This window comes from Colletes latitarsis, chromosome 3, assembly GCF_051014445.1.
Source record: "Colletes latitarsis isolate SP2378_abdomen chromosome 3, iyColLati1, whole genome shotgun sequence".
NCBI classification, from domain to species: domain Eukaryota; kingdom Metazoa; phylum Arthropoda; class Insecta; order Hymenoptera; family Colletidae; genus Colletes; species Colletes latitarsis.
The window spans coordinates 40799271-40827094 of NC_135136.1; the positions used below are offsets into that span (position 1 = coordinate 40799271).

General features: G+C 48.0%; 1 protein-coding gene across 2 annotated transcripts in view; it reads right to left on the reverse strand.

The window, feature by feature from the left end:
* The window catches only part of LOC143340290 (uncharacterized), a 43456-nt gene extending 22480 nt beyond the window's left edge, over nt 1-20976 (reverse strand). For both annotated transcript variants that reach the window (XR_013079409.1, XM_076762058.1), the window contains exon 1: nt 19445-20976. Coding sequence is in view for 1 of the 2 variants with exons in the window: in XM_076762058.1 (XP_076618173.1) it covers nt 19445-20258 (814 nt within the window). In the remaining variant the exon portion in view is untranslated. The remainder of the gene's footprint in view (nt 1-19444) is intronic.
* Nucleotides 20977-27824: the final 6848 nt, after the last annotated feature.

Genomic DNA, 27824 nt, shown 5'->3' on the forward strand with positions numbered 1-27824 from the left:
GAGACGAATAGGGACACCAAACCACAGCGTCCGCCTTGATCCTGATGAAGCTACCCGCGTGGCTGATATCGATATATAAATACCGTTGGACGCGGTTCAAGCGTCTCGAACCCGATGAAGACACGGTTCTTCGGATCGAGACCCTTGGATGTCAACAACTGGTGTTCCACAGTCGCGCCAAATATCAGAATCGCCGGAGTGCAAGCCTTTGCTCGATGTTGCCGTAACGCAACCGAGCGAATTCATAATCAGCCGTGGCCGTATCGCGGAATTCGCTTATTTTTCCCGCGTCACGCGTCTTTGATGACGACCAAAGTGCCCTGGCGACGATAGGGATCAGGCCGGGACGCATCGACGACTGGCTCGCGGCCAGTGGCGCCCACGGACTTTCGCGGAAACCGCGACGAAGAGTCGCGGGGCTTGGTCCGTGCGCAATTTAAATTTATCTAGGCGTGTTTTGCGTCATTCAGCCTCCATCCCGGCTGATTTGTGACCTTTCGGTGCTTTCGCAGCTGGCGGCCGATCGCGGGCCAAAGATCGCCGGCCAGTCGGCCAGCAAAATCAACGACCTGTCGACATTCCACGCCGAAAACGACGAGAACAACGACAACGATGACGCCCGTCCCGGGACGACGATCGGCCGATCCGCTCTGTCGCTACGCGATCCACCTGTTACCGCGCGTCCGACCCGCTCCCGACTATGTCGCCCGTTAAACCCGACGCAGAAAAGCCGACCGGGATCTATTTCGACTGATAAACAGCTGACACGGTCGACCCGCCGCGCGACTAACTCGTCGGTTATATATTCCGCCGGAGTAATCATTTTCAAAAGGGACCTGCTATATTTATGAGCCGTGACGACCGGTTCGGCTCGACTGGCTGCCACTTGGTACGCGTCTCGACGAAACGACTTCACAGAAATTGTACGCGCGTAATCCAAGGATCCTCCTCGAATTACTGCTCTTAGTCCACTCGCGAGTCTCGTTCTTGGGAATCGGTATCGGAAAATGCCTGGTCATTCGCGAGGTTGGCTACCGTAAAAGAACCCTTACCGATGGCGGATCTACCATGAAGCTTTTAAACCTTAAGCTTCGAGACCCCCCAATGACTACGAAGCTGACCGAGGCTCGGTAATGGGAACAAAAAACAAACGATTCGAGACGGTTTCCGCCGTGACTTTAGTTGCAGACCTGAAACTGTCGATTACTTTGGAATTTTGCAGCAATTATCCCTGTCTGCTCCTCAAGCATTTGCTTGTATTTCTGAAGCACCCTGTGTACGCGCCGCCTCTGTTTATACCCGTCCGGATCATCTTTGCGCTCCACATCTATTTTCCCACCGCGTTCGTTTAAACATATCCTAGCGCGCAACATCAATTTCCGACCGATGAACGTAATAACCAATTGTTGGATTCGGACCAACGACCGGTGCGCGCATAATTGCGCCCGTCGAAACCTCCTTTGGGAAGTCCCGGCTACGGTCGAATTAGATCATTTCTGTTCCGCGTCGGCCGCGTGGAACGGACAGTTATAAATAGAATTCAAAAACTATTGCTTTTCAATCCGCGGCGCTGCTCGGCGAGAGGTTCTCGAAAGAAGCGTGTCGCTGGAGGGGAGCAAGGAGGGGAAGGGTGGGCGTAGGGGTGGGGAGGAAAGAACGCAAGGGGTTGAAGAAAGAAACGACGCGGTCCCGGCGCCCGGGTTGGAAAGGGGACAGACGGGTTCTCTCGGTGAAGCTTTTATGCCGAAGTTTGCGAGCCGGCCGCCTCGTGGATCATTTGTTATCTTCCACGAGAAAGCTCCCCGACGCAAATAGGTTTGTTTCTGGCCGCTTTAAACGCTTCACAATAATCCACACGAACCCAAATTCAATTAACGCCTCGTCGTCGCCGTCGCCTCCCCTCCGTTTCTGCACTTTGTACCCGTTGACAGCCAACGAAAGTCGCCGCGGGTCTTTCTTTCGTCTCTTTTATGCGCAGCCATCGTCCGCCGGAATATTGACGTACGTGCTCCGAACGCCCGATGGCCTTGAACGTTTCCTCGCTAAGCAAACGATTTGACAAGTGGTTTTCTATCCCGTGGAACGTTCCTCGAAAGTCTCGGAGCAGCGACGAGTATTTGCAATCGGTATAAAATGGCTCGACCTTCGATTCGCGTAAGCGAGAAACCTTCGCGAAGAGGAGCTCGCTGTAAATATAGGGTGCCCCGTAGACGCTAGTCTGGACGATCGAGACATCGGCACGCGCGATCTCTTCAAAGAATCGTGCATCTAAAATTAAACGTTATCGAGCGAGCGAACGGGGGCCCCGACGGGCAACCGAGATTCTCACGAAGCCCGTGCACGTTCGCGGGCCGTTTTTGTTCTCCGGTAATCTCTCAATCCTTTCCGAACGACACGGTAAATCATAGTACATCCGAAATTAGACGCCTTTCAGTGGGTCATCCGACGAGGCCTCTCGATGGGCTCGAGAATAACATATTATCCGTTCCGTGGTCCCTTCCCCTCCTCAGCCCTGCGTCGGATTGAATTCACGCGGTGGACGCCGTTGCCCCGTGCACGCAAGAAACTGTCGCGGACGAGGGGTTACTTTTGTGCGATCGGATGAAAGAGAGGGACGAGTAGACCGGAGGAAGATGGCCGGTGAGGGGCATCCGTACGATGGGGAGAGACGAACGACGGAACGGGATTGAGGAAGAATGGGGAATAGAGGCTACGCGTCTCCATCCATCAGGCAACGGTCCGATCGCTCGACACACGCGACTCGAACCTACGGACAACCTCCGAATGCATTATCTCCGTCCGTTGCCAGTGCGCGGCTATCCTCCGGAGTCGATGTCTTTTCGATAATCAGAGCGTTTAGGGGTCTTTATGCGTTCGTTGAATAACGGATGGCTCGCTGCGACGACCGATACTGATGTCACTGTCCTTGCCTCGCAACGTTCCATTACCTATGCTTGCCTTATACGTACCGCGGATGTTTTAAACGTCTCGGACGTCCTGGCTGGGACTATGAGCGTCACGAATGTTTTGAATACCGCGTGTACCTCGAGTATTTTCACTTTGATAGACCGTCGGTGCTCCAGGGGTCTTGGTTCTCTCCACACTGTCCCACGCAATTGGAAAAACCTCTAATGTACTCCCATAAAAATATTCCAAATCAACTACAAAACACGATAATCGGAACCGTTCAACTTTCCATCGAGATTCCATAAAAATTGAACAAAAGTGGCCAACTATTAATCGGCGATGATCTGTTGAATGACCGTCTCCCCCGAAGAATGTACTGACATTCTATAAATGTAAGGGCGCTCGCGCGAGCACGTGCCCACACAGAGGCGTGTACCCGTACACACACGGTCCCGGGCAGCGTTCCCGGGCGCGGGAAAATTAATGACTTACCTTCAGTGGGAACAATACAGTCAGCTGCGACTCTTTACGTGTCTGAGTACCGTGCGCCGCGTTGATGCGAACTGCCTAAGGTCGGACAAAAACACACAAACGAGCGCGCCGCGTGTGCGTGGATCGATTTATTTCCAGCGAGCGCGAGTGCAAGAACGCGAAACGTACATAATTTTCATACGACCGCTTTTTCCTTCGCCGTTAACGCTTAATCCGTTCGACGGGGTGTTTCTTGGCGCGCGATTTGCCACGGTTACGCTGGATTATCGTGCTTTATGCGCCACTTTCCTGGCGTTACATTGTTGGCTGTTACTGTCGCCGGTCCTATCCACTCATTTACTATAACCTGCAACTATATTTTCGATCCTCGAACGTTCTTCCTCGTGGTCGAGATACCCCACGCGCGACTAGGATCAGAAATCGAGAGGGGGTTGATTATCTTATGGAGCACGGATTCCGAGGGTCGTGATTTTTTAGTTGCAATTAGGGAAACGCTATTCAAATATTACTGTGATTTATGGTGAATCTACCAGCCGGTGTAGTCGGTAAATCTTCGTATCGAATAAACGCTGCCTGAGGCTATTAATTGTTTGAACAATCTGTTAAAATTAATTATCTACTAATATACTGCTGATTAATCGAAGACTGTTCTAATGATTAATAATGTCGCGTCAAAGGCAGAGTACGTTAGATAAGGATTACTAATGAATCGAACTAGCAAATCCGAGACGAAGGAACGTTACTTTTTTTATACTAAAAATATTACTCGTTGCTAGGAAATTAAACTGTTACGTAGATAAGAGTTTCGGCCATCTCTGACCGAGATCTCCCATTTCCTCCGACATTAAAAATACCCGGCGGCCATCTTCTTCGGTAGCCCTGCGCGTCAGGTAACCGCGCTAGAATTTGCCATCTACTTTTACTTCGGACAGGTGCACCGGGTCAACAACACGCGTCCTTGCATCATTGTTGTAGTCGGGACCGATTCGAGTCGCGTATTAATAAATCCGCGAAACTTTTATCGCGTGCAACGTAGAGTAATCTCGAGAATAATGTTTCCGCGGGACTTGCCAGAATCCGTTACGAGGCCCGATCGCGTACGCCATCTGCTTCTTATTTTCCATGCCAAGTCGTACGCGTTGCAGATAAATATCATCGGAAACGCATCTCTCTTTCCAGACTCCGGCAGACACGTTGCGGCCCCGTCCTCTATGAATCATGTAGTACCTATGTTTTAGGTCAGGTTGTTCCTCTTAGGAGGCTGTCGGTTTTGATCGGCCATGGCGTTCCTCCTGGTTACCCCGGTCGGGTGGCGCTGGAGTCACGGAGAAGAGTTCGTGGTGGTACGTAAGCCTCGCGCGAGCATTTATTTATGGTCCGGGATCGCTGGGGTGTACGTGGAACCGCCTCTACACAACCATAATGCTCTTCGCACCGAGAGTCACCCGTCGAATGAAGCTGTTTCCCCGCTTAATTCCGAGCCCTTCCTTCATTTTATACGGGAATTACTCCTCTCTCGAGCCGTCCATTCGATATCAACCAGTTTCTACACTCTTAAATACTTCAAGCTCAGTTTAGCTTCGTGTTGAGTATTAGAATGTCGTTTAGGGATTCAGAAATCTTATTAAATTATAATTTTTTATTCACTTTTAAAGTCTCACGATTTATATTGTGCAGTTTCCAGCGAGCTTCCGACGATTGTTATTAAATTCGAGCGAGATTGCATTCGGAATCTCTGAACTATCGCGAGAGGGGTAAAAAAGCGAAACCTTTAAACTTGGGTTTCGTTTAATCGCTCACGGTCTCTCGACGGCAACGTTTGAAAGTCATATCCGTATAGTAAGATCTCTCGGAAGAATTCACAGTAGTGTGTAAACCTCACGCAAGCATTTATTTATGGTCTCGGGTCACCGGGTGTGCGCGGGGGCCGCCTCTACAACACACTTTACAGAACATATTTTACACCGAGCATCACCCACGGAATAAAGCTGTTTCCTACTTAATTCCGCCTTCCACTCTGATCCGTACACTCGAAACGGTTCGTACCAGTTAATTGACGCTATACCATTTGCTAATTGACAAATAAGAAATATCTGACATCACTCGGCGTATTCCGCTTTGCGCAATCAACGATTGTCAGTTTCTTCTGCTTCCTTTCCAATAAAGAAATCGCAAGAATGTCGTCCGTGCATTCTTCCCTTTTCATTACATAACACGATTATTTTTCAATACCGAGCCAACAGCAAATCGGCATAACTTCTCTTTCGATGCTCGAGTTGACTTTTAAAGTAAGGTCTTCCGAAGATTCCTCGGATGTTCTGACATTTTATACGAGGCTAATACGTATATTATTGCGACTTAGAAATCAATCTCCGGAGAACAGGAAGTATAAATCACTCTGCGGAGATACCACTGGCGACGAAGCGGCCATAGACGATCGTTCGGAAACAATTAGTTAAAAATTGCACTTTTATTTTGGATCCGTGAGTTTTATCCTGATTAGGAAGGATAATGGAGGCTGTGCGGGACCAGAGTCGGTCCGAAAATAGTTGGGTAAGGGTGTAAAAGGGGACGTTGCAAGCTGAGCGTGATTCCGCGGCGCGGCAGCCAGCCGACGCGGCGAAACGCGCGCGTTCGTGCCCTCGCGGATTGAAATATCCGAAGGATAATTAAGCAACCGAGGCGTGCAGCTGGACGCCGAATAAATAAATAAATTCTGTTGCGCGCGCACGCGAGCCCGTCGCGGCCCTTAACCGTCGAATTATGCGAACCTATTTCTTTCTTTCTTTTCTCTTCAGTTTCGTCCGCGGAAATTTTCTCGTTAATCTGCCGTCGCGATCTTCGAACGGAAAATTTATGTGGCCGGGGTGCGCCCGTGAAATTGTTACACGGAACGTAATGTGCCGTGTCATAGTACGTAGGTGCTAACGAATCGCGTCGAACGAGCTCATTTGCTTTTAACCACCGACTCCGTTAATGGGACGATTTGCGCGCGTTAACGGTTGCCGTTCGCCGATTAGCGCTTATGGTTGCCGTGCTCTGGAAACTCGGTAGACATTTTCAAGACGATTGCCTCGAACGTTTCGTGGCGTTGGTCCGCCGAGCCGCTGGCCAGATTAGTTCCTCTAGCGTGAAAGAAACTAAACACAATGTTGCCTCTCTTCGACTCCGCTAACGAGAAGACCGCCGATCGAAACGCGCCTTTTTAATCGGACGAACCTATAATCATATTCCTAACGAGCTGTTAACTCGGGCACTACGTTGTTTCGATAAACAACGCGGTGTACAAACATTTTTGAAACAAAAATCGAGGATCCATCCCCGTTATCGAAGATCCCCGGGTGAATGAAAAGCGTGGAACGATTAATCAGGATGCTCGTCGAGCAGAGTACGATGAAAACTATTTACGCGAATGGCGGGTCGCGTAGCAATCGACAAATTCGAACACGTTCGGTTGCCCGTCACTTGGACGTCATATTTCCCCGCGGTCGAGCATCGGTTTCCCGCGGATATGTCGAGTCGTGCAGCGCGTTACACCGGATATTCGATACGTCCATCCGTTACACGGCACAATGAACCATAACAGCGGAGAACGTCGATTTTTACGAGTTCCGTGGAGCGTATTCCGCGCCGAGCGTAGCTGAATCGCGCTACAAGTCGCAAAGCAGCGTCTCAATTAAAGGCAATAAGAAATATTGCTTCCGTACGTCACTCGCGCGATCGATGTCGCTCTGCATCGACATGGACGATCGATCTCTCGTAGTCGCGCCGATCGAGGGCACCAATTTCTGCGATTAGATTAAACGTCTCAATTATCCACGCGTTTTGCATCAGGTTTACGGTTGAACGGAAGTCTAGAAACGCAAGGTTGATCTTACGTGGTTCAGTAAAATATCACATATTTCATCTATTCATTTTGTTTGGAAATCGCTGACAGCGTCGACAAGTAATTTCCAAAGTTCTGTTTCGCAAAATTCCTCGATCGTAACAGCAACCGATCGCCGGTTTTAATTTCAATTTTACGAGTGGTTTTAGTGATCAATCGACGGTCGACGAAGGAAAGTTCGCGCGTCCCGAGGAGGAAACTTCGGACCCGTGCAAATTGCTCGGGAGTTCGATTACATCGGGGGAACGCGTTCGATCATACGTTTAAAAACGGTGATGTAGATGCGCGGAACCGTTGATCCTGGCGTGATTTATTTGCAACGAGCACGGTCGGCCTCTGTACGCGACTATTATATCCAGATGGTATAACGTGACTCGGTTATCCGCGAATCGGACGCCGCGACGTCCGTCCATGATTCTACGATCATTTCGAAATTGCTCTAATTTCGAATAATCGTCTGTTGCAAATTACTACATCGACCACAGTAAAAGTTCGCCAACCTTCCTCCAGCATCGATTCTCACAATGTAATACCTCTTTCTTCATTGGACTCGAGAGAAATCTTCCAATGTTTCTTAAGGAGGCATCAGATTTTCAAATTAAAAGAAATCTTTCTAATTTAATTTTTTAATAACTTTTAACGAAGCCTCAATCAACAAATTGGTATTGATTTTCGTCTTATTTTGATCTCTAGAATATTCCATTCAAATTTTTCCCAGGGGTGGCCGAAAACCCTGTATATTTTACATCGTGGAAAGTCTTTAGCAAGCTCTTAGTTTAAAGTTTGATATATCGAAAGTGGGATAGGTTGTTAGTAAAAATAGAGTACATTTTTCTACGAATTTGTGACACTGATTTATGTCAAAATTTCCTATTAAATAGCGTTCTAGTCGGAGGAACATGGTTGTTTACTTTAGAACCGCGCAGAGACTGGCGTTTTTACAAGCTGAGAAATGATGCCACTCGAAACGCAAACGTATCGAAATGCGAATTCGTAAAACTTTTAAAAATATGGAGAGATATTGGCGATGTTTATCAACGCTCCGCGAAGGTTCTTACGTAATCGTCTCAATAAAAAAAAACACGCGGAAGAACATCATTAATGCTCAAGACTCTTCGAACGCAAAAATTTGTTTCGTTTCTCGTGTCTCGGAAAAATCTCACAATACACATTCGTCATAAATATAAAGGTTAGAATGAAAATATATAAGCTCTGATTCATTCGGCTACATAAATTATCTGACATTTCCAACCCCATTCGTGTTCTTTTTAGCGATTTTCAAATTTATTTCTATAACGATGGGAACTGTGGACATACGAGGATCTTTCGCAAGAGCAATTATTTTTGTTTGCTCGATAAAATCTCTCATGATAGCTTATTTACGATCGCGAAACAGGATTGAAATTTCGATAATGTATGTAATCAAATTGCTCGTAACAACAGGAAGTACTAATTTATTACGTTCTTCCCACAAATAAGAATTAAGTTTGAAAGCGACGTTTCGTTTCGAACCGAGTTTCTCCGGAGAATGAAAATCAGAGGCTTTCGGAGGGGCGAAAAATGTTCTCTAATTCACATAAATAACTCAGGTCCGTGGCGTCCGCCAGGTAGAATTGTACGACGATGTTACGCCTCGAGGACACGTTAAATTGTTCCAGATATTCGAGTCAATATTCGCTGCGTGCGTCCGCAATAATCATTGTGTTCGGTTGTTCCGGTGCTCGTGTCGTATCAAGCCCCAAGACGCACGAACAGACGCCATTCAAGAGCAGGCCATAAATTTCCTGGGGAGCGAAAGACTGCTTTTTTTACGATCACCGGTGCAGCCCGAACCAGTGAACGCTCTGTTTCATACGAGCCTCGAATTCCACCGGATTTTTTATCATCTTCGTTTGAACAGCTTCCGATACTTAAATTGGTTATTGTAAAAAACAACGTGGAAAAAGAAAATTAACTTAATTCCCCGAAGAGATGGACCCCGGCGATAAAAATTGCAATAACTCAACCCACGGTGTCGTCGATAACATTTCAACCGCAGACGATCGAATCAGAAAATTGAGCGTAATTGCTGGCCACTTTGCGTCTCCTCGATCGACTCTGCCTCAAACTTAAAATTTTCAATAAATTTTCCCTGGTCTTTCTTCATATTTAAAGCCTGTCATATTAGAGTCTCGTGTAACACGATTTACATATGAGTTCCGAACCCATCGTTCGTATTGCAAAAGCATTTATGGGCGATTTCAACGCGATTCCCTTAAACGCGTGCAACGGAATGTCGCAGGAAATTGCCAAGGACTGGTCCGGACCGTCCTCCGGGGCAAACTTTCCCCATAAAAAAGAAGCCACGGGCTCTCGACTTTCAGGAAGAAGAAAGACCACGTACCATATGAAGACATCTCGCGATAAACCGGAGAAAGACATCGTTGGGACGATCGTGTCTCGGTTTTCCGGGGACTTTTGTCGCGGGAAAACCACGGAACGTGTGTAGTGTGCCGGCGGGGCTGCTCGGGCTCCATTCAGCGGCAGCTCGTAAATTTTCAGGAGCGGGAATCCTCCTTCGGGAGGGGTTTGTAGGGGTCGAAAGAGCGACTGCAGGAGCATAAGGATCAAGGATCCCCGTGGCGAGCGGGCCACGCAGCAACAGGCGGCCCACTTCGCTCCCGGCACACATCCATTACCCCATCGGCTCATCCCGTTTGCACTAGCTGCTTGCAATGAAAATTTATGTCCTAATAAGTGATTTGTACCGCGTCCTTGCCGCGACGGGCCCGCTCGCGCTCCAGACACTGGCAAATTGGATGCCCTTTCGGCGTGCAACTTTCGAATCCGGCCTCCGTTCATGGAGAACGAGCAATTACGATCCTCGTTGCGATCCTTTGCACCCCTTCGAGGCATATCGTTAAGTGGGAGGTGATAAGCGCCGACCAACCAGCCATCAATCGTCCCGACGTATTTTTCTGATTCGGGTTCAAGTCTCTGTTTTCTTTTTCAAGCAAAATTTCGAACGGATCTCTTTTTAAAGTTCATCCATATTCGATTCTTATCGGTGCCCGCCGACGAAGAAGCTACTATCGTTCGTCTTTCTCTTCGCTAACCCCACTTTTTCGTGTCACGCCCCCGCTGGAGCAGCCCGAATGGGTAAACAAGAAGCTGGGGCGGGATCTACGTCTTCGTTAAAGCAGAAAATTCTACCCACGGCGATACCTTGGTATCTGCGCGACATCGTTGACCTTACGTCAACGTGATCCTCTCTATCGCGTAGATTGTACGCTTCTCTTTGTGACGCATAAAATTATATAATAGAAAGTAGATAAGACCGTTCGATTCCGGGCTCTATCGTTAAAATCTCCCATCGCGAACCGTCGGCCTCGCTTGACTTTACGCGTAAAAATTCCATGAAGTAGCAATCCCCGCGGTTAAATTAAGTATTGTTAACTTAGATCGCGGGAGGGAAAACGATGTAGGCGAGCGGGACGTATCCTCGCGGATGAGCCCGTGTACCCGTAACGCGGAACTAGCAATATATTTGACAGGGAATTGCTCATGCATGCTGATTGATTAATGCATACTAATGAAAAGAATTTTTGTTGTTAACTAAAATGAAATATACGATGCGACCGGGAAAACCAGTTCCAGTCCCGGCGTTCCCGTGTTAGTTTCGCCTGTTAGCCATGGTAATCGTAGATGCATACACGTCTGGCGTGCTCTCTCATCATCGTGCGAGCGGTATAGTCGGCCTCGAGGATCCTTCCAATGCGAAACGATCCTTAAGCTTGTTAATTTCATACCGACGATCGAAGAAAAAGCCGATCGTTACACGCGCGTTGCCAATTCCATCCAGTTCCTTCGATTTAACGTTAAGCGTTCTTTGAAGTATCGCCGTGATTAAAGCTTTTGCCATAGGAGGACGAGGAAGGGGAGACTTTCAACTTCTATTCGCCAGAAAATATACTATTCAATTTCTTATCCGACTCGAAAACTTCATGATCGATCTAAAGTGTCTTCCTCCACGCGTTGCTATAATCCGCTAGAATATGTCCCTAAAAGTTACCTCGCGTTTGCAACACATTTTCATACTCTGGACTCGTTACTCTTCGACCAAGTTGCTTTCCACGGGTCGTGGTAACAGGTTCCAACCACTTGATATGCAATCAATGACCATCAGTACCAACGAGTTAAGCGCGATCAAGTTCGAACTGTTTTAGCGCGCGGTCCAATCAGCTCATCTCTGCCTTGGGAGTTGCTCGATGTTGCTACCCTTGCCACTGCTCGTAGGCCCTTTGCCTGTCCTTATTTATGGCGGAATGATTGACCCGTGATTATGGGCCGCGGGAGTGAAACGACCTTCCACCTACTGAATAGTGAACAGCCTTCCTTGAAAGGACACCGACTTTTCGAACCTAAATCCCACGGATACGTCTTCCTAGTTTCGAAGCTCCCCGATCTGATCCCAATTCTGATTCTTCGACCCTATAACCTCCTTGAAAAAGAATTAGATTTCTTCAGCAAACAGTAACTGATACTGATCCATGTAAAAATGTTGCGTTATTCGTAAACAGAATTACGTCGACTTAGAATCGTTTACGTTACAATCTTACAGCAAGTTTTCACTGATTAATTATATAAAAGAAGAGGTAGAAAGTCGCAGAGGGAATTGAAAAAGCTGTCCGTCGTTCCGCGATGACTTTCATGAAAGTGGTTGGGCCTATCCACGCAATTTTCTATCGATACCGTCTTATCTGGAAAACTCCGTGGCGTCCCCGAGCAGCTTTCTATAAGCAGTCTGCGTAAAATCTATGCATCTGATAGAACAACTTTAATTACAGTGTTTCGCTCATTTGCAAGTTATCTGGTATTAAGACGTCGTGAAGGATCTTGACGGACAATCTGAGATCTCGGAAAAATCCTACGAGTAAAATATTGAATACTATTATCTGATCGTGTCATCGTTCGGTCATCTTGTTATTAAAATTTGGAGCCTCGTATGGAAATAAAATCTCAGAGTTTCTCTCGGAATTTTCTTCTGCTTCCAATCATGGCGTCTTACACTTTTTTCTCTCAGGGTAATCTGGACGAGGGAATTTAAATTCTCCTAAAAGAATTTTATGGGCACGGTAGCACTCGTAAAAGTAGATTAAAATGTCCACTTGTGTGGGTCAGAAAGATCAACTTCGACGAAGATAAGGAGTAATCATGGACACGATCGCTCTATAATCAGAATCTTTCTTCTTGTTTTCTGGTGGAATTTAAGTTGAAGTTTTCTCGTTTGACAGCATCCGACAGTACAATCATCTTTCAAATACCCCTGTACTTACTGGTCATGCTCCACCATGCATTGAAACATAGTTACTCTAGCTTTGGTCGATGCAAGGAATCGTACTGGAATGGATCACCTTTCCTCGATCATTGTATCGGACACAAAGCTGCATGATCTACGGACATTAACGCGCGCTCTTAGGACCGACGATTCGCTCCTCTCGCCGATTTTCCGGCACCCGACACGCCCAGAATAAACATTTGGCAGCGGATTGGAGGCCAGTTCTCGTATTTGCATCCGTTGTTCTGACCGGATCGTCGATGATTAGCGTTGTTTAGGAATCGAAAAACTGTGAGTGGGCCAGATCTGACCCACCAAAAATGGGCAAACTTTCATTCGAATAATAGATAACCACTTGGACCAATGGCAATTTGTTCGTAACTGTATCTGAAGTGAACCACAATAAATTCGACAAACTATTGGAAATGTTTAAAATGACTTAAATCGTAGTAATTTAAAATGCTGAATTCAGAGCAACGACGCGTCAAGATATTTGTACTCCTTTTATCACGTTACTGATAAAAACCCCAAGATTTCATAAAACTTTCCTCGAGCAACGTTCTAATTTCGTAATTCATTCAATCCTAAAACTGTATTTTGAGTACACGACTAAAAGTTTTAGCAGAGGCCACAGTTTAGTTATTCGTATTTGGACATCGCTGTTTAAAAAAAATAACACCGCGTCAAATGGCAACTCGTCTTCGTGACGTGGAATCAATTAATTTAATACGTCTGTCCACGTATTTTCCTTCCATGCTTCTTCTTTAACGCTGTATAATTGTTCATCATTTTCCGGTTTTCGCCGGTTTACGTACTTTTCCACGTCGATTTCCAACATTTCGATAAGGTTAAGGTCAGAAGATTGTGCCACCCACTGCGATTCATTAATTTTACGTTCCCTTAAAAATGTCTTGACAACACGTGCAGTATGGTCAGGACCGTTGTTTAATAGATCCAACCTTTCGACATACACGTTTCTGCAAGCGCCAGTAATTAATCTTTCGCAATATTTAAATAAATATAATCCCTTGCATTCGATGTATAAGGCTAACACATAGACGCTCTAAACTATCCACGTTTATTGACGATTTAATGCTGTTTCAACTATTTCTTTTGATAGTTTCTGTTCTAAATAATAACAGATTCTGCATCGAAACAACCGGTTGCAAACTCATTTGATGGTTAAGCACGCGAAGATTGAAAAATTAAAACAGTTTGTAGCGTGCGAAAAGCCGTCAACGTCTAATCCAAGTGTATAATTTAGAAAGGAACTTGATTTGTCGACGTTGATATCAATCTCAAAAGTCATTTTTCACAAACTCGGTTAGTTATTAACAACTACTATTCTAAAATTTGTTTTTCATTCGGTGTGTTCGAATGTCTCGTTCCGGAAGAGCATATATTTCCGACCAACACAGACGATTTCGCTCTTCGACGTGGAAACACCAGATTCTCTCAACGTTCGTTTGTTTCTTCAAATCGGACGCCAAGACGTTCGCGTCGGCTTCAAAGCGTCGCGACGGCAAGCCGTACGACTCGCGTTTGCTGAACAGGGTCCTTGACGAATCAATTATTTCAACCCCGATGCGTTGTCTATTTTCTTACGTTTGGCTCGCGACGTGGCATTCTTTCCTACGTTCGTCAGACACTTGCAATCTTCGATTTAATCTCTCTGAATGTCACGTTATAGGTATTTTGAGAAAAAAAATGAAATTACACTTCGTAATTATGATTCTGTATCTCTAAATAGTACGAGACGATTAAAATAACAATTATCACTGTGTTGCCTTCGAGTAAACTGTGGTACAACTCATTTACTTATTTATTTCTAAATGTATTCGAGTATTGTGCTGTATTTCTTCGCTCTCGAGACACGAAATCCTTGAGTTTTATATTTGTGTCCGAGCGTTTCTTTTTTCTTGGAGCCGTGTCGCGCCATGACGGACAAAACCGTCGCGATCGCGACCGAGTAACGGACCTTCGACTCGTTCCGCGATTTCACGTCGAAAGACCAGTCTGCTGGCCGTGTTCCTTCGAACTTGATCCCGCTCCTTAATTATTACTTGCTATCAGCAATTATATCAGCAATTACAACCAACCGAGCAATTATTTTCTTACAAAATCCTGCGAAATCGCGACCGGGACGATCTCGTAGCTAATTTTGGGGGACGCGTAGTTGGGGGAGGGGGGGTTAACGGTATAAATATTAATACCAGACCTGATCTTGTCCAGCGTTCTTCGATATTATACTGGATTCGTGCAGAGAAAAAATTAAGGGCAATATTAAAGTACACGACTAATTATAGCTCTGTTCTACTTGTAATTTTTTTTCTTCATTAACAGACTGAAAACCGAAAAAGTTAAAGATACGTCTATGAGTTAATTTCAATGTAGGGAAAAAGAAAGATCAGGCTTGGAGGGAATTTCGAGTCACGATAAGTCGAATGTTTTATTCAGCCTTCGTAAGGCTTGCAATTAACAATTTCTTTAAATAATAATTACCGATGATACCATACTATTCTTAATGCGAGACTAATCTTTCTTTCTCCTAGTTATTCATTCTATTTATAGAATTCAATTTACGTGGAAAACTCCGGAATGAATTAACCGCGCAAATCGAGAACTTATTTCACTTCGATAGTTAAAAATGACCAGGAAACAAGTATTTTAAGTGCTCTATATTTTCCAAGACAATCTAATAAATGAATATTATGGTATCATTTTATATTTAAAGCAACGAGGGTTTTACGAAGTGAAAGGAATAGAATGTTTCCCCATCCTATTGACTAATGTTGTACGAACCTTTTCCTCGATATTGTTTCTACGTTTATCTATATTTTTGAGCAGCGTTAATGTCAGGGAAGCAGCTCGTAACAATTAATAAATCGTGATTAATATAGAACATTTCCGAACGATAGCAGATCGATTCAAGTACAAGCGAAGAAAGGAATTCTCCTAACACAATAATATTACTATTAAACTTTTAATTTATATAATTGATCTATGATTGAAAATTAGCAGATAACTGGAATGAGTTTTTCGACAAACTAAAATCGACTTCCCCCGTCACGCTGTACGTTCGTTAACGAATAGTATCTTGTTTATGGTCGTGTCTTGCTCTATAAATTGCATAATATACTGCCACTCGTATCTACAAAGAGTTAAAGTCGTTGAATTTAATTAACTGCGTTAGAAGATAGTCGCGATGTTGTTTTTCTCCAACGTCGTATTCTATATTGGAAAATCTAGCTTGCAAACGATACGTCAACGTTTATGCTTTTAGGATCAAAATAACTCATAATATTATATTTCATCTCTGAACACAGGAGACAGTACAATACGAAGTTTTCAAAAATCACAGTTTTGAGCATCAAGGTGCTTCGAATGATCACCAAATCTCCCCAGAATTATTAAAAACATAATCGTAAATCGAAGCCAGGCAAAGTTCTGGTTAGGCCCAAGGTAGCGTATCCAAAAATCAGGACAACGGGGTCCTTTGCTTTCAGGATCGTTTGGCAAATACACGGTCAGGTCAGAAATCACCTAGCATAATTATCTTTGGTACAATTACCCCTTTGACGGGGCAATTGTCGTGCAACTCTTCGTGATTTACGGCCGCTCTTGTGCAGCTTCGTCTCATTGATGCACAATTCTGAGAAGAAGGCAATTATCACGGCGCTGTCTTCTCCCGTGGAAACGTACAATTAACGCCGTAGGTCGTTCAAGACGTTTTGTAAGAAGTTCTTGTCCGAAAAATTCGGATCTCGAGCGTTCTATCCGCAGTGTTCCGGTAGAAACTCGGAGGGACCGTTGTCCCGACGGTGAATTTTCATACTAGCCAAAGTTTTGAGCACGTTCTTCCTCTCACAAAGCGAGGAATCATTTGAATTTGATAGAAAAATTATGTCGCGTCGTCGAAACGTGTTGTTCTTGAGCAAATTGCAGCGTGGATTGATAAATGATACCCAAGATATTAGAGATGGGAAAAGCTGTTATAAGCTTTACTTTCAGATATATTGCACATTAAGATATTGAAAAAGAATACTGAGAACTTATTGAGAATTACGACTATATCTTTAAAAAATTAAATAATGCATAACGTGGTGCAGAGATCAGGGCAGAGTTTAGGGAAATCATAGAAGCAAAATGATCGTTTAATTTCCGACTAATTTGAGGGGGACCGTTCGGGGTAGCCAGGTTATCGAGCAACCGTGAGTATTTTGGTTGTCGATGGGCTAATCGGAATGGCAGTAAACGCGGGAAAAGAATCGAATCACGCAGCGGAGGCGTGAGCGGCGGACCGAGAGAGGAAGTCGAAAGACGCAGGAAAGGAGCTTTGGTTTTCGTATCCCGTTTGGAGGCCCGTCGAATGGGCTTCGGCCTTCGTTCGAGAGAGGCTGGAGAGACGAAGAGGGAACGGTCCGTGGTCGGATCGAGAGAGAGAACGAAGGAAAGGGCCCCCCGCGCCTTACAATGCAGCCTGATTTATGGCCCGGGCGCACATACATAGAGTTACACACGATATCATAATACCATTAATTCTTCGTCAAATTCCCCGCTGACTGAATCATACTGGCCGCGCAGTAAATCACGCGGGGCGACTAATGTGAACGCGACCAGCGCTCGCTGTCTTATCTCCTTTGAACCACGGGGGCAGGTGGATCCAGTCCCTTGGACTCCGCTGAATTACTCTTGGCCCAGGACTCGCTGCTTGCACCCCGTGTCTCTGCCCCCCTCGAACGGTCCCCGCCGACCGAAGGCGACGCACTCTATTTGTCTCCTCCCGTTTCCGTATTTTTATAGCCCGACGACCGTCGTCGTTATCCGAGAATCGCCAGCCCGATTTCACGAGGGACTGCCGCCGCTCGCCCGGCACCAGCCACTTGTCGGGACCAACGTTTACGTAATCGCGGTTCGCCAGAGGATCGGCCCACGGTGACGGCTACCTTCCGGGAGTGCTGGCGTGGGCGTTCGCGGCAGCGGCTGTTCGACGTGGCAATTTTTATGTCGCTCCTCCGACGATAGCTAATGAATCTCGGGACTTGCGCTTAGAGCTACCCCGTTGTTGTTTAGACTCCTCGTAGGCGTCGGGGGTTTGCATGTTTCACTGACTAGATTTCGTGGCCGTAGACATTATCGAATGGTGGTAATTGGGAGTCGATTTCCGCGGTCTCTTCGAGACTTTGAAATGGGGGATGTTGAGGTAAAAGAGAAAAGTTTACGCGAATAATTTTCGAATCTTCCGGCTCGGTTTCGAGGTCTTCGTGGCAAAAGGAAATTGATAAATAGCGGTCCTCTGAAACTGGACGTTTCTGACAGGATTCGGCGCCTCTCTCTTTCTCTCGTTTTTCAAACCTGCGTCCACGATCGCCGTGGTAAACCTGATATTTTCGTTGCTTCGAATCTCCCAACCAATCATAAACTGGTTCGAATCACGCTAGATCGTTAAGCGCGTTGATCTATCGGAAACTTCACGAGGATTCTCAAACCCCGCTTCCGTTTGTAGCCGGCTCTATTTTACTGATTATGGTAATGAAGAGGAATGGTCTAGCAACGGGCCTTTAACGCTATAAATTTCTCTCGATTACTGGTTCCCGGTGGGTCTAAACTCTTCAAGATTTTATTCCTTCCGACGCTACCGACACAATATCCGCGTAATTTCTACCTATTTTCGAACAACCCGTGCAGTCCTATCGATTATTTTTCTGCTATTCTTGCGCGGCGCTCGTCCCTGCGCGTCAGCCATTCCGCGATAACGTGAAACATTTACGAACCACGGACTGACGGAGCCGCAAATGGCTCTAAATCGACGATCAAATCGTTTGGCGCGCAATTTGTCCTCGAAGGATTTCTCGCGATCTATCGATCGGGAAATGTACGAAATTCGAAGACTCCTCGACCTTGCGAAACGAAGAACTCGCTAATTTCGCCGTGACTTCTCGTTCAACGGCACGGAACGTGATATACGAGCGAGGATCGCTATCGCGGCGTGTATCGAAATTTATAATAGCGCCGTTAAATATTTTAGTCGTGATTTAGCGGTCTCGGGTGGGAACCGGCCACCGCGAAATAATCGCGATTCTCAAGGAGCCGCGATTCCACATTCCTGTTATGACACACTGGCACAAATTTTCGTGGCGCTAATCCACAAATCACCGCTAACTTTTGCGAGCCGGCGATATTTCTTTCGTAGATTTCCACGACGACTTATCCACCGATCGGGCCTCGCCGACGCGCGATTTACGGCCTAACAGAACGCCCGGACGCGCGAGCTACGATTTTACGCTTCTTTTTCCGCCGCAATTCGTTTAACGGAATCTCGCGGCCCGGTCGCCGTTTCCTTTGCGCTTTCGGGAAACACGAGAACCCAACGGCTCCCACGGAAATCCGAACTCCTTTTCGGCAAATTCGGCCCGTGAAAAATCACGAAACACGTGTACGCGTCGTGGGTGGTAAGCGTCCAGGAAACGTCGCAAGAAAACGTTGCGTCTTTTGCGACTCTGCAATACTACCGACTGTTAGAATTCTGCTCCAACGCGATGCAGTGATTTTTCAACAAGATCATACGACGCGTTTGCAACCCTTGCATCGTAGCTTATGTTTGTACCATTTTTTAACGATCTACTTATTCGATAAACTTCGGGAATTCTGATCTCTCGACTACAAGAATCATGTCTGAACATTTGCATCGAGTTTACACGAACGATCGGTACCCAGTGATACTTGGGCTCTTAGAACCCTTCTAGACTCGACTCGCCTGGGGATCCAGTCACGTGACTCGGAGGGAGCGAGTCTCACGGTACCCCCGAATTAAACGCGAAAGATAGGTGGAACTGACTTACTCTGCCCGATGTGCACCCTCTTCATCCAGGGGTAAATCTGCGGTGGAGTGCCACCGGATGCGTTCTGCTTGTTCGAGGAGTTGTTGCCGGTGCTGGAGGTGCTGGAGGTCGAGGAGGCCGGCGACGAAGCTGATGTCGCGGTGGTCAGCGTGGAGGTTTCCTCGGCCCCGGGTCTGGAGTTTCCGGTGGGCGGCGAGGCGGCCGACGCGGCGACGGAGGACCTGAGGGAGCTTCCGGGCGGCGAGGTGAGACCGGTGGCGGATTTGCTGGTGCCCGAAGCGACCAGAGGCGTGGGACTGTTCCTGGAGGTGGACGTGGTCAGATCCTGGGGCGATGCAACGCTGGCGGAGGACGTCGAGTCGGCGTACTTGCAACTGGAGGTGGAGGGTGCCGAGGGCGCGGATGCGGCTTGCAAGAGCGGCGTCGTCGGGTCCTGGTGAAGCTGTTGAGGATGATGCTGCTGAGGGTGATGCTGGGACTGTTGTGCGTGCAGGGTGTGTTGTTGCGAGGTGGTGGTCGCGCTGAGCCTCGGCTGGGGCTGTAGCTGCGTGTAGTCTATCATGCCCGCGGGGGCCGCGTGCGGCATCCCGGCCGCGGGCGTCGCGTAAGGATGCTGAGGATAGTGTTGCTGGGGCGAGTAACAAGGCGCCGGGTAACTGGTGGCCGCTGCGTTCGGATTGTAATAGTCCCCGCCCGCGGGCGACGCCGCCTGCAACGGTTCTCCGGGCGAGTTCGCAGTGGCTCGTGGCTGCTGTTGGGGCTGCTGGCCCGCGTAGCACGACGCTAGCGAGTTCACGAACTGATAGGAACTCATCGTTCACGCGGTTGCACCAGTCGTCGACGTCACTGTACCGATCGTTCGGCGCGCTTACGGCTCGACATTCACGAGAACAACGGCACGATCGGTCGTCGGGCGGATGACGGGGTACGCGCACTATCGTTAAGTACAGGATCGTGTCATCGCGTCGGTGGTCTCACGGCAGCGGTGTCATTTCGCACTGGCGACAGGTTACCGATATAACACTGGGGCCGTTTACTCGCGTTCGCACCTATCGCGCGGACGAACCCCGGCTCCCTAAACGACTCGATAATGAACGAGGGGGATCGCGACGAATAGAAGGAGAGGCGGCCGTGTGCCGGCAGGCGGGCAGAGTCTGAAGCCGACCCGAGCCGCGTCGAGTTTACGAGGGCCACGTGGGCCTGGGCTATAAAACTGTCTTCTGCTTCTTTACGACCTCACGAGTCGCAATTACCTACAGAGAACTCGCGGTGGCAGCGTGCAGTAGCGCGTAACAGCCAGCTTATCGGGTCGCCCCATTGAAGACGAGACCCCCGTGCACTTCCCCGCTCTTCCTCCGATGATTTATCCGCACGAATCCGAGTCGCGTCGAATGCCGAAAACGATTCAAATATCCGTGGACCGCGAGCGGATCGGAACACGCGGCCGAACAAACGTCCGAAAAATGGAACCGCGAAACCTTTGAAAACCGTCCGTGGCTCCTCTCGGTAAGCCGGTGTGTGCCCGATATCACCGCATTAGGGGGTGAAGCGTATGCCGCGGCTCGCGTTCACCGTTCCTGTTGCGTGCGCGGAGGGTGGTTGGTATCGTACTGAAGGCCTCGCCGCGATCCAACGGAGGCCCGGTGTGTGCGGTAGCTTGTCACGTGCCCGCGCTCTCTGCGTGTCAGAGGAGCGCCTCGACCAATCCCCGTCGTTCGTCAAACCTTGATTGGTCTCTCCGCCGGCGTAGGATTCTTCAACCCCGTTCCTTGCGTCTCCGTCGGGTCTGCGGTGCTGCTGGTGCTGCTGCTGCTGCTGCTGCTGGCGCTGCCGCCGCTGGTTGCTCGTGTGGTGGTGTTGCCTGGCTGCTACCCGACGTGACAAGAGCCGACGAGAGGGGTGTGCGAGCAGGACAGGAAATACGAGGGGTCACAGAGGAGGGGATAGCACCGTCAGGGGGGCTAATGGAGAGATATTCGGGAGCCCCGAGGACCGATGGTGGGGCGAGGATCTCGCTGCTTCTCTCTCGTTCTCTTCTCTTCAACCTTCTGGCCGCAACGTCACCGTGAAGTAGTCTTCCGCTTGCCGTCTCCGCGAGGGGGCAACGCGCGCACGCGCCCCCTTCCGCGTACACCCTCGTGGCGCGGAAAGAAGGAGGAAGAGGTGGTTCCCCGCGGGACTGCCGGTTCTGCTCGATCTACGATCTCGTTCGATCGCTTCGGGACGATCGTTCGTACTCCGGAGGAAACTCGTCGCTGAGCGCGTCAACGGTGCCGGACCGATCGTTCGCGGTCACGCGTCCGCGTGTCTCGTTGCGAGTGGTGATGCTGCTGCTGTTGTTGCTTGCGTGAGGGGTACCGGACTCAGTTCTTAGACTGCGCGAACCGGTGCACTCGTTTCACTTCCGGAAACATCGCGGAACCCGCGAAACGGACGGGGCCCGGGCCGGGAAACGAACCTGCCGCGCTCCGTGGAAGGGCGCGCATAAGTCAGCTGCTCGCGGCTGACAGTTTTATGAGAGTTTGATAGTCTCCAGCGCGCTGTTCTTCGTCGACGCCGCGAGAGAACTCGGAACGTGTCCGTGGGAGAGACGGAGCCGGCCGTCTGGCGGGAAAGACGATCCGGTATCGGAGCGAGCGAGAGGGAAACACGCGCGCACTACGCACCGCACTCTTTATTGTCCCATAAATTCAAACCTGTTGCCCGTAGCCGAATGAGAGGGACGGGCCGAGGGACGGAACGACGGAGACGGGTGAAAGGGAGAGACAGAGAGAGAATGGAAAGCGTGCACGAGACTAGGAATCCTCTCCCAATCGCGCGGTCCGATTGACGCCCCCGTTATCGCACGTACGGCGAACCCGGACGCAACTCGTAACTCACTGAACCGACTGAGCCGGTCGAGAGGAGAGCCTTCGGAGTTGGCGGCTCCAAGGCGAGCAGAAGCATGTGTGACGTAGTAGCCAGTTGGTCAAACGGGGGGCACCGCGGGGTGGCGACGCGCCGGTGGGGTTCCGGAGCGAAGGGGACGGCCGAGGAGGCGGAGCTCTCCTCGCTTCTCGCGGATAACGCTTCAGCCCGTTTCACCCGCGTTTTCCATGCGTATTTTCCGCGTTCCGCGCGATCGCGCCTCTCTGCCCTATTGTCTCTTCTTCTTTTTACCTACTCGCGGTTGCATCCTCGCTCTCGCGATCGTCGTCCTTGACGGGACCATTGTTCCCCCCTCGTTCGTCGCGCAAAAAACTCGAGGAAAAGAACGGCCGCGCAGAAAACATCGAGGCTCGATTGTTTCGTGCGCCATGGAAAAGGAAAATCACGAGAAAATTGTGCGGTAGTGTGTCGGTCGCTCGCCAGATGTGGCAAGCGCGGCCGTTCCTGTTGAATTGTCGCGCGCGCCCGCCCTCAACCGCCCCTCCCCTTTCTACCGCGAACCCCCACCATCGCGCCGCCGCACCCCCACCATCGTGCCGACGAAACCGGCTATCTCTTCCACTTTAAGTTCTCTCGCGGTTCTGCTCGTGTACGTGGTGATCCCCACCACCTTCTCGGTATTCGCCACTTCGGAGCCCGGTATTTGTCCTACACCTACCATCCTTCCTAGGCCTCTCGGTCTCGTCGTGGCGTCGGCGGCGGCGTCGGCGGCGGCGTGCCCTGAGAACGCGCGCGCGCGACCGATCTCCTCGCAGGGAGGGAGAGAGAGAGAGAGAAAGAGGTTGACAAGTGATCGCGGTTCAGACACGGTTCATCCTTGCCGCAAAACACCGACGAGTTGCTCGAAACGCGATGACGATCGCCCAGACGTTTGCGAATTCGTCATCGCGGCGACGAGCCCTCCTTTCGTTGCACCAGACCTTTCCAGGGGGTTGTTTCCGACGTTAGAGAGCAACTTCGAGCGAGAGGGTCGTCCAAGGGTGGACCGGACGAAAACGGTTCGGGGTTTCATTTTACGCTTTGGATGAGTATTGATTGTCGAGGATCGTCAGTCAAATTGGGGAGTTGCTCGTCCAAGCGGTGCTGAGCATCGAAATTGGGTTTGCTATCTTTCGTTCGAATTTGATTATTCAATATTTTGGACAAATTTCGTGATGAACCATATCGACACCACCCTTAATTTTGTCAAAAATTGCCCATTATCGTATCGTAAACGCGGAAGGAATCCGGTTCGTCCCGACACCCGTTAGCGAAGGGTTAATTTTTATCAAGAGTATAAATATCGTCCGGTGATCGACGGGGGCCGTCGAGGGGCCCGTGGTCCGCAGACTCACGTATGTACGCGGACGACGGGTTCCAGCAGGGCCCCTGGCCGAGATAACGAAGTCATCACGTCAGGACGTCGATGTATTTCAGACTGACGTAATGAAAGCCAAAGGCATCGAAGGGATCCCGGTGGAAGAAGTCGGGCACAGCCGGTGTATTTCGGTCCGATTCATGGAGCATTGCCTCGCGGCCGCGTGTCACTCTTCGCTGCCTCCTTCTCTCCATCTCTTTTCTCTTGTTCGTCCCATTAGAATTTCTAATAAAGCCGTCGCAGGTGTAAAAAACGTATCGGGACCCCCATGAATCACGTGTCGCAAAGCAGAGCCGCCGGGACACGTGTATCTGTTCCGCCCTCCTCTCTGCGACCCGGAGAACGACGCGCAAACCATCCTACTTCGTCCCTCCAATTTGCTGCACCCCCATAATCTAGCTCGTTGGTCAGGGACGAGTCCGAGGAAGTGATTATTGCCGTTGATACCCGGGCTTTAACCGGCTACGAATTGCGAGACGTGCTTGTGCACCATTTGTGGTTAGGGATACCATCGAGAGTCGACTAAGTAGTGCCTAATCGCGGAGGGAAGCGGAGTAAAGGTTCGAATATACGTGTAGGGTGACAGGACTCTTCACCGAAGAGCTAAAAAAATTAATTCTCAGGTTGTGATGTTGATTTGCATGAAACGAGATCTTCTAAAAGCAATTGTAATTTATTTTTATGTATTTAGACGCTTGTACGAATATACACGAATTGATTTTATTTAATACTTAGTACTCGCGAAACGTAGTGTCAATTTGTTTAGGTGCTATTCGATTTCAAGCAATTGATTCAGATTTATAAGCACGTATTGAACTCGATCCCACCTCTGGCCGTAGGACACGTTGGAGACCGATGACGCAATGAGTCGCGCGAGTATGTTTAGAGGCAGAGCTTTAATGTAGATCTTGTCGTGGTTGTGGCTGTCACGATGCTCATATGTTAACCTGCGCGTGGACGGTTTCATTCGTCTGCATAAATAAAGGTGACTAGGTTCGTTTTGTGTTCTTTTCGCTGTTTATGGGCTCGTAGGTTGCCACTTCTCGTAGGCTAATCGATTCGACTTCGTTTGTCAAACGGTACTAATATCTTCCCCGGCTTCCCAACATCACAGTAACGAAAATTAAGAAATATTATTCTTTCCCGGTATAGACGAGTTTCGTCATCGAGCGCCAAAGGTACCCTAACTCGAGGAAGTTTCTGTTAAAAAAAAATATAAACTGCCGGTGGGGGGAGGCAGTGCGCGGGAGACCTGATAAATTCCGCGCGGGTTACCCGGACAGGCTGCAGAGAAAAAAAGAAATATATTCAATTCGAGGTTCACAGCTAAGACGCGTTGCAGAAAAACCAATACGTATCCGCGTGCCGGCCATGATGGATTGCCGGAGCTATGGGAAACTATCTGTCAAGCACAATATCGACCCTCGCCCTCTTCGTCCAACCCCTAGAAACCGAAGGTTCACTCTCGCTGCTGGCGTTCGTCCCAGGGTTGCGCTCTGCAATGTAGGTTTACCTATACACTGCCATACAAACCTTTTCCCGGCCCTCCCCCCATTTCCCTCTCCGCCCCACTTCTGGCCGGAGAGTCCGTGACCATTTCGCAAATGGCACATCTCCTCCGCCATGGATCCCGCTGTTTGCATAAGAAAGAACCAGGAATCTATATTTAAAAGCGGCGAGCTTTTAAGCACGAGGAATCCACGCGATAAGGGAGACCCGTGGTCGCCATTAAAATGCTTTATCGATCACCATTGATGAGTCGCGATCGACTGATAACGAAAGCACGATTCGCGATTTAGCGGCCTCGTTCGCCGAATCGTTTCTGTGGGGCTTTCTCGCGACGCTTCGATGCGATCAACCCTTCGCGGGTGGTCTAAATTAATTTATTTTTATCAGGGAACTGAGATTTCTTTCCAACGAATGCACACTCTTTCTCGTTGCTACATCGAGTGGTTTATTAAAGAGTTTTCTACGTTATGTTCTAAATGAATTACAACGGAAAATATACAGGGTGTTCGGCCACCCCTGGGAAAAATTTTAATGGGAAATTCTAGAGGCCAAAATAAACGTTTAAAGTTCCGTCCGTATTGAATTTTTTTCTTGAAAATGCGTAGGATTTCGGGGGTATGTCTATTCACCAAAAATGCTTATAATTGACCCCCGCAACCAAACATAATTTTTTCAGAATGATTTGAAATTTTTTAATTTAATTTTGTAATAACTTTTTAACGAAGCCACAGTCAAGAAATTAATATTCTTGATTTTCGTCTTATTTTGGCATCTAGAATCTTCCGTTAAAATTTTTCCAGGAGTGGCCGAACACCCATATAGCTCGAGGGGTACAGATTTTACATTTACAAGATGTAAAATTGTTAAAGGACGAATAGTAACGCTTTTCGAATAATTTATTTTTACTGTAAAATATATTGCTATAAAATTACTTTATGGAACTTATCTTAGTTCGACTAGTATCTCGCTTACAATACAGTTAAAAAAATATTCACAAACTTTTGCATTTGTCACGGTAGTCTATCCCGTTAATAAATAAATCTATGTTAATAATAGAGAATTTTATAATTTTACGATTATTATATTTAAAGATAAGGGTCCTTGCGCTTGCAAGGGCTCGAACAATATTCGACAATCGTTTCATCACCTTAATGTCGCTAGATAAATCGTTCTATGTACAGTATTTTACTAACTAATAGGAACATTTTGCGTTGTTTATGTACATAATTCACAAAATCGTGTCACCAGAAAATAGTGAATACGTACTCTACGATAAGAGAAAGAAGAATTCCTTATAAATTACATAATTACCATCGCGATTTCGGTGAAAATAAATACGAAATCAATCCGCGAACCTTGGAACCAAAATTTACACAAAAATTAACTTTCGAACGATCGATAATACTCGATAACTTCGTCGGGACGCACACTTCATGATTTTGCGAATAAAATTAACGAGCACAGGTCTCAAAATCGCGGCAACACGACTTTGATCGTCCGAACGAACGGTGAACAAAAATTCTCGATTGCAAATCATACTGGAAGGATTATTTCTTAAAAAAGTAACCGTAAGAAGGACGCTCGCACACGCACGAGGAACGTTTTCGGCCATCTTGTTTGACGCGAACGGCGCAGCTGCCAACCGATCCCCCCACTCTTTATCCCTTAACTTTTCGACTCCCCACGTTGTCTTTCTGGTCGGTTCTTTCAGTTCTCGTCCGTTCTCGATTGCAAACATTCTTTTTTCACTAATCGTTCAATCTTACTCTCGACCACGTCCTCGACAAAATTATTCTTAAAAATCACCCCCTATCAAACTTTCGGTACATTTCCAACGACAAATATTTCTGCATTTCTTCCTCTTTCCAACTTATAAAACTAATTTCTTCGATTCTCGACCTCCACAAACGTTTCCGCCGCGGTTCGAACCTTCGTTTTCCCGAAAAGCGTAGCGAAAGCGGAAACGCGCGACGCTGAGTCAGCGCCATTAATCAGCCGAGTATGAATATTAGCGGTTGAGTCAAAATATTTTCGGAATGACGTTTGCAGTACTCCGAAGGTGTGTTGTCGGTGTACTGTAACGCGAAACCGATCGGCCTGTACCGTCCCCGAGCAAAATACGGCGTGAACGGCCGCGCTTTCGGGATACCTGAGCTACAGGATGCTCGGCTGTTTAGCTAGTTCGGCCATAAATCATGGTGGTTGCAGGGTCAGCTGGCCCCGAACGCCATTCCCTCCTCACGATTCACAGTAAAGGTCGAACTTTGTCGTGAGCTCTTCGTAATTTCCTTTCTTCGGGATTACGTATCGATCGACTTCGCCGTTGCAAGCTGTTTCCCGTTTGAGGTAGCGTTGACTAGGTTGATATGCCCTTTCTATATCGGAGGAATCGGTCGAATATAGGTCATCTCGATCAAGAATTGTCCTTTTCCCCTGGTCGTCGGTACTTAGTAATATTATGAATTGCCACCACGTTAATTACACTAACCAGTCTTCCACAGTCTATCAGTCAACGCGAGGGAACGTTATGTACAACAATATAAGATCCGTGGACAAACGCGAATACAGTTACTTTCCTGAAACCGT